Genomic DNA, 6,690 nt, shown 5'->3' on the forward strand with positions numbered 1-6,690 from the left:
ATTTGACAATGTTTTCTGTAGGTGGAAGGATACGATCCGGGCTAACGCCCGAATGCGAAAATCTGTCCAAGGGCATTAAATTGGCTTCAATCGCGTCGGTAATTGTCATTCTCATTGCTCTTGTGTTTCTTGCCAGTGCCATTATTTACGGCATGAAGAAAACACCGTCTACCATGGCCGAAGGTGCAGCCGCGACAGACACATCTAAGAAGAATAAGATAATATCATGGCTTATGATTGGAGCTACGGGAACATTAGCCCGTTATCATTGCTCATTGGTGTGTGGCAATATGCAATAGTATCGAAAACGGTTAATAACTGTTTAACAAAAATAGCGGCATAATGTAGACCAACATCATAAGTCAGCTAGGTAACATGTGAATCAATACGATCGAGAGAACAATGAACAATATGTTGGAATGTGAAAGTACGATAAAGATTCCCATCACTAGTGATTAATTCAATCGTGCCCAAGGCGTTCTAGACATATTACTTTTTTTAAAAACGAAACTCGTCTCAGCAGTCGTTGCATACAGTGCAAAACTACGCTGTCGTGCAAACATATTCTTGGCTTTTTCAACGGTCTAATAAATGTCTAGTTTATCCGTTGGTAAGAAATACGGCCAGCGAGGTGGCCACGAGTATCGATCAGTTTAGCGAAGTCGTAAAAGCCACCCATCGAATCATACAAACATGCAACTTGGACGCCACACATGTCATACGGATTGCCTACAATAAGGAGGAGTGCAGCAAGGGAGAACGTTTTACGGTGGAATACGAAATTGAGTATGATTCGTCGACGTCGTATGAGAAGATTTTACATTTGAAGCAAAAACTTATGAAAGTGGCTGTCAGCAATCGACATTATGGACAAATGCAAAATCTACTGTTGGAAAATATCTACTCGTGTATCATGACAAAAGTTTAAATGTGGCATTGCTTCAACAAAGACGAGCCCTACAAGTGGGCATACAAGTGGAACGGCATTAAAGCAAAAATGATGATCAACAGTCAGAAGGAGAATTGTGCGTTCATTTGACCAGACGCAAAGAACATTAGTATCGTCACTTTTTAGGGATATCATCCATTCTTGAAAAATCTCTGCCTCTTGGTCGAACTAATGGACGATAGAATTGTCATTTTAGAAGTTATAGGCACACGTTTCAACGACAAACATATTTATATGAGTGAGGCAGTTAGTAATATTCAAATATTGGACTACATTGATCGGAACATTTTGTCAATGCGTGCAGACGGAAATCCAATTGAAGTACAACGATTCTACGACGCGCTCAAACCACAGACCTACGATGAAACTCTCTACGATATATTCATCATTGTTCAAAATGATCTAATTATAAAGTGGAAAATGCCAACGATCGACGCCAAATGCATTGCTCCCTATCAATTTAAGATTGGTGGTGAGCAAGTAACTCTATCCGAGCACGGTGTTGTGGATAAAATCTTCGAATTGTCACCAGAATATAAGATTTTGCGTATGCGTGATGATCGTATTGCCGCAAGCAATGAGCACGAATACGAAGTGTTCAAGCAATCCATTAAATTCCTATAAGCATTTCCCCTTCATCGAAAACAATCCACTACAGTATTTATAGTTTGTACGTACGTATGTAATATATTTTCAGTCTTTCATTAATAAAGAACATAAAAATACATCAACGCTTATAATGAGAAATTTGTTAAAATAAATTAAAAGTATAAACTATAATACAAAATATTTGCACTTTTTACGATATTAATGCAATTATATTGATGTGATAATTATATTTTACCTATAAATCCTGTAATCTGAATATAATTTATTTAAACAAAAATATCGTATTTCTTGTATTTATATTTGATCTAAACATAAACAACAGTTTGAATATGAATAAACTAAATTATAGAAACAATGTCTATTTGTATTTTGAATATTTGAATTAAACATTTACTTTATATAATTTATGATGTATGTAAGATTCGTGAAAAAAACTAGACCGCTGGACTGACTGGACCGGGACTCGAACCACGGATCTTTCGCTTTCCGGGCGACTGCTCTTTAACCAATTGAGCTATCCAGGGCCCACCGACCAGTTCCCTTCCACGAATGCTTACCAAGTTTGGCATGGAGGCGTTCGTCCCACATGTATTATATCAATATATACATTAACTCAAACAATTAATCAAATGTTTTCATAGTTTTTAAATTTTTCATAGCTTTCGTAATTCACATTGGACAGAAATAATTTCAATGCGTCACACATTATACATGTAAGATTTATTGAATTAAAATAAGAAAAATGTTTATTTTAATATAAGAAATACTTAAATATTAAGGTTTGAGATAAGAATCGGAAAGAAAAAGTAAGTAATACCTACTAGTTAAAAGAGCACGGCATGGCTCAGTCGGTAGAGCGCTCGACTGAACCCGAGACTCTCTACAGCTAGATAAAATTTTTAAAGAATTCATGGCAAAAATGGAGCCAAAGCGTGAAGAAGTTAGACCAAATTTGGTAACGCGAAAAAGAAAGGGATCAGATGCGTCCACGCCGTCCATAGAAATAGAAAATGGATGGGAACAACCAAAGAGACCAAGTAAGATAAGAAACAATAAAGAAACATCTAGGGAAATAGAAACAAAAAACCAATTCGAGACACTGACCCAAGAGGGCCCCCAAACTAGTAACTCACAGCGCCGACTGGCGGCGGAGCACGAAACCATTGAGGAAGGTGAAGCGAGCGAAGAATGTAATGCGACCAGCAGGGAGCAGCACAGACGCTCAAAACCTCAGCCCATCTTCATAATGGGCGATGACGTCAAAGTAACCACTGACGCACTAACGGAGAAAGGGATAAGCTCCCAGAATTTCACAATCAGACAAAACAACGGTAGCCACTTAATAAGAGCGAAGGACAACGAAACCTACAACTTAATAAAAGAAAAGTTAAAAGAAAGCAACGCTCAATTTTACACATACACCCCAAAAGAATTAAAGCCACAATCGGCAGTATTAAAAACTTCTACGGCGGATATAGCAGTGAAGATATAAAAAGAGCACTTGAAGACCTCAAACTCCGCAATGTCGAGATAACAAAGGTAATTGCAATGCTATGCAAAAGAAGCAGCTTTAGGAAACATCACTTCATCGTACAAATCAAACCTGATAGCAACAAGAAGGAGCTGCTAAGGGTAAAGCAATTGCTCAGCCAAAATACGCGGTGGGAGCAACTGATCAAAAAAAGCATCACGCAATGCAAAAACTGCTAAAGAGTGGGGCACACTTCCTCGCAGTGCCAAATGATGTACAGATGTGTAAAATGCGGAGGAAGCCATGAAAGGGGCAAATGCCTAATTACGGCAAACGACCCCAAAGATATGCTAATATGCGTGAACTGTGGGAAACGCGGACACCCGGCATCCTACGAGGGTTGCCCGTATAGGAAATTCGCGGCAGAACAATCGAAAATGTGCAAAAAAGAAACGATAGAGAGAATAAGAAGAAGAACTGTTATCAACGAAAGCCTCCAGCGAAGAGCAAACGAAAAAATAATAAATGACGTTAACGCCTGGCCACTGTTACCAAAAACTAGGCCTACCTATCAAACCGAAGCAACACAAAACGCATGGTTTAAATCAGGGCAAAAACCAATGCCGGCTAACCAACAAGACATAAATAACAATAATAAGGAAGTACCATACTGGGCAAACGAAATAATGAGAAGTATGCAAAAAATTGACAGAACAGTTGAAAAACTCAACAGTCAAATTAGCAGATTCGAAGATATAGAAAACAAAGTCAATTTTCTATTCGATCAGCTAGGTTATAAAAATGACTAATACAGCACGCAGAAATGAAAACATGAGATTAAGACACACGTCTAACAACCAAACAATAAAAATAATAGCGATAAATGTGAACTCAATACAAGACAACGTCAGAAGATTAGAACTACTAGCGCTTCTAGAGGACGCCTCTCCGGATATCGCCCTAATATCGGAGACAAAGCTCAATGCCAATCACATAATCAAATATAAAAACTATGAAATAGTCAGAACCGACCGCCCGAAATCCAAGCAAGGAGGAGGTACAGCAATCTTAGTAAAAAAGGAAATCAACCATGAGGTCGTAAGATACCCAACTTCAGCAGGTAATGAAATAATAGAATATACAATAATAAAAATTAAAACGAACAATAATCTGCCTAAAAATTTATTTATAGTGAGCCTATATGCAACTAACTCCAATAAAACTATATTCATCAACGAACTCAACCACCTATTGACAAAAATTCAAGCCGAATATCGGGACTGCGCCTTTGTAATAGCTGGAGACTTTAACGCAAGAAGAACTGAGTGGGGCGACCACGCCGATAATGAAAGAGGCAGGTACATGAGAAAGTGGGAATATTCCGATGCCAGTAAGTTCGGAGTAAAAATATACACGACCACCACGCCAACCCGCTTGGACAGTTCAACGTACCTAGACATCTGCCTAACGAACCTCCAAATAATAGACCTGGTAAATGGTAAAATCAAAACCCGCTCTTATGATAGCGACCACCAAGCGCTACAGTTTACAGTGAAATTACCTAACCATGCAGAATATGACAGTAGTAGAATCGAAAAACACAGATACAACTACAAAGCAACAAAATGGACCAAATTTAGGAAAAAACTACAAAAGAACTATACCAGCAAAATCCCAGACAATAGAAACCTAGACATAGACGAAATAGATAATAGCATTACTGAACTAAACGATGTATTAGTGACAACCATTGAACAAACAGTACCAAAATTCAAACCGCATAACAATATTCACAAATACCTCAATGCCAAAATAAAAAAACTGCAAAAGAGCAAAACATGGTACATCCAAACACTTCACAAAATGCAAAGGAACAACCCAAGCAGATGGAGAAGCGAAATAATAATAACCAAGGTAATCATAAAATGCATTAAAGAGCAATTAAGAAAAGAATTTGCTAGGGCGACGACCAGCTATTACGAAGTGCAGCTAAAACTGATAAACCCCAAGATGCGTCTACCTTCTTCCCTAAGATTAACAGACTGCTAAGAAGCAAAGAATGGGTTAAGATTGGCGATCAGGTGGTCGATCCCAACGACCCAATCATTAATAAACTAAACATTAACACCGATAACATAAACACCGAAGGTAAAATAATTATCACCGACCCAACAACTAAACTAAATGTGATTGGCAACTACTTAGAATCCATCAATTCCACAAGACACCTTAACAACGGCACAAGGCTAAAGGAAATTGTAGAAACTAAGGCAAAAAAATCAAACAAGAACTCGAACAAAACAGGAGAACAAAACGCACACACCTAAACTTCAGTGATATCAACAGAGCAACTCGTCCGAATTACGAGGCAGCCAACGCCTACTACTGCAACTATAACAGCTTAGACAAAATACTTAAGCATCTACCCAACAAAACCTCCAGTGGGCTGGACGGGATACCCCCCATAGTGCTAAAAAATCTGCCAGCAAATGTAGTGAGCAACCTCGTAGTCATTTTCAACAACGCACTAAACCACTCTTACTATCCAAAAATATGGAAAAAAGCCAAAGTATTACCAATACTCAAAAAAAATAAGGACCCAGGAAAGCCATCGAGCTACAGACCGATAAGCTTAACGCCTGCACTCAGTAAGGTCTATGAGTCAATCATTACAGCACAGATAAATAAATTCTGCCAAGATAATTCTATAATCCCAAACCAGCAATTTGGGTTCAGACATAAGCATTCCACAATCCATGCTATCCACTACCTACTAGACTTCCTAGCAGAAGAACTTCACTATAACCGAATGATAGGGGCTGTACTGATTGACCTGGAAAAGGCCTTTGATTCGGTGTGGCTAGATGGATTAATATACAAATTAACAAAACTGGGGTTCCCGTCATGGCTAACTCTTATTACATGGGACATGGTGCACAACAAAAGATTTATAACCTGGGACGGTAACAATACCTCGAGCAGAATTTTTAACATTGAAGAAGGGCTACAACAGGGCACGGTTTCATCCCCAATACTTTTTGTCATCTTCACAGTATCACTACTAAAAATGTTCAATCTGAACAAGGAGAACAAACGAGCTATTGCATTCGCAGATGACGTGATTGTTTGCGTGTCTGAAAAAACACCAGACAAGGTCAAGGAACAGCTCCAAGATCTACTTGATAAAATCAATCGGTTCTACAGAATGTGGAACCTGAGGGTAAATCATCAAAAATGCGAGACTATCCTGTTCAGAAGAACTAGTGAACACATGGGCAGACATCAAAAAAGAAACAGAAATGATTTCGGAATAAGGGCGACGGACCCAAATACAGGAGAAATAGTACAAATACCAAGAAAAACTACAGTAAAATATCTAGGGATGCACATTGAACATCTCGCCAAGCTCAACGGACATCTCGAGACACAATTGAATAAAGCACGAATGGCTTTCAAGGCAAATAGCAGACTTTTCCACGCAAGAGGGCTAAATGGAAAGGCCAAGGTGATTTGCTACCAACTGCTAATAAGACCGATACTTACCTACGCGGCGCCCATATGGTGGAACGCCAGCGCATCTTAAATGGAAAAACTAAGAATCTTCGAAAGGAAATGCTTAAAAGCATGCCTTGGAGTATACCGATCAAGAGAATCAAACTAC

At 38.7% G+C, this 6,690-nt stretch overlaps 1 protein-coding gene across 1 annotated transcript; it reads left to right on the forward strand.

Annotated features, from left to right (window-relative positions):
- Positions 1-3,360: 3,360 nt before the first annotated feature.
- LOC149031367 (uncharacterized) lies at positions 3,361-5,078 on the forward strand. Its single transcript, XM_089176272.1, has 2 exons — positions 3,361-4,149; positions 4,222-5,078. Exons 1-2 carry the CDS (start codon positions 3,831-3,833, stop codon positions 5,076-5,078), a joined length of 1,176 nt encoding a protein of 391 aa, XP_089032398.1. The 5' UTR covers positions 3,361-3,830.
- Positions 5,079-6,690: the final 1,612 nt, after the last annotated feature.

Source organism: Polistes dominula, unplaced genomic scaffold (genome assembly GCF_049000335.1).
Source record: "Polistes dominula isolate Pdom_NZ unplaced genomic scaffold, Pdom_raw_medaka contig_281, whole genome shotgun sequence".
Classification (NCBI taxonomy): Eukaryota; Metazoa; Arthropoda; class Insecta; order Hymenoptera; family Vespidae; genus Polistes; species Polistes dominula.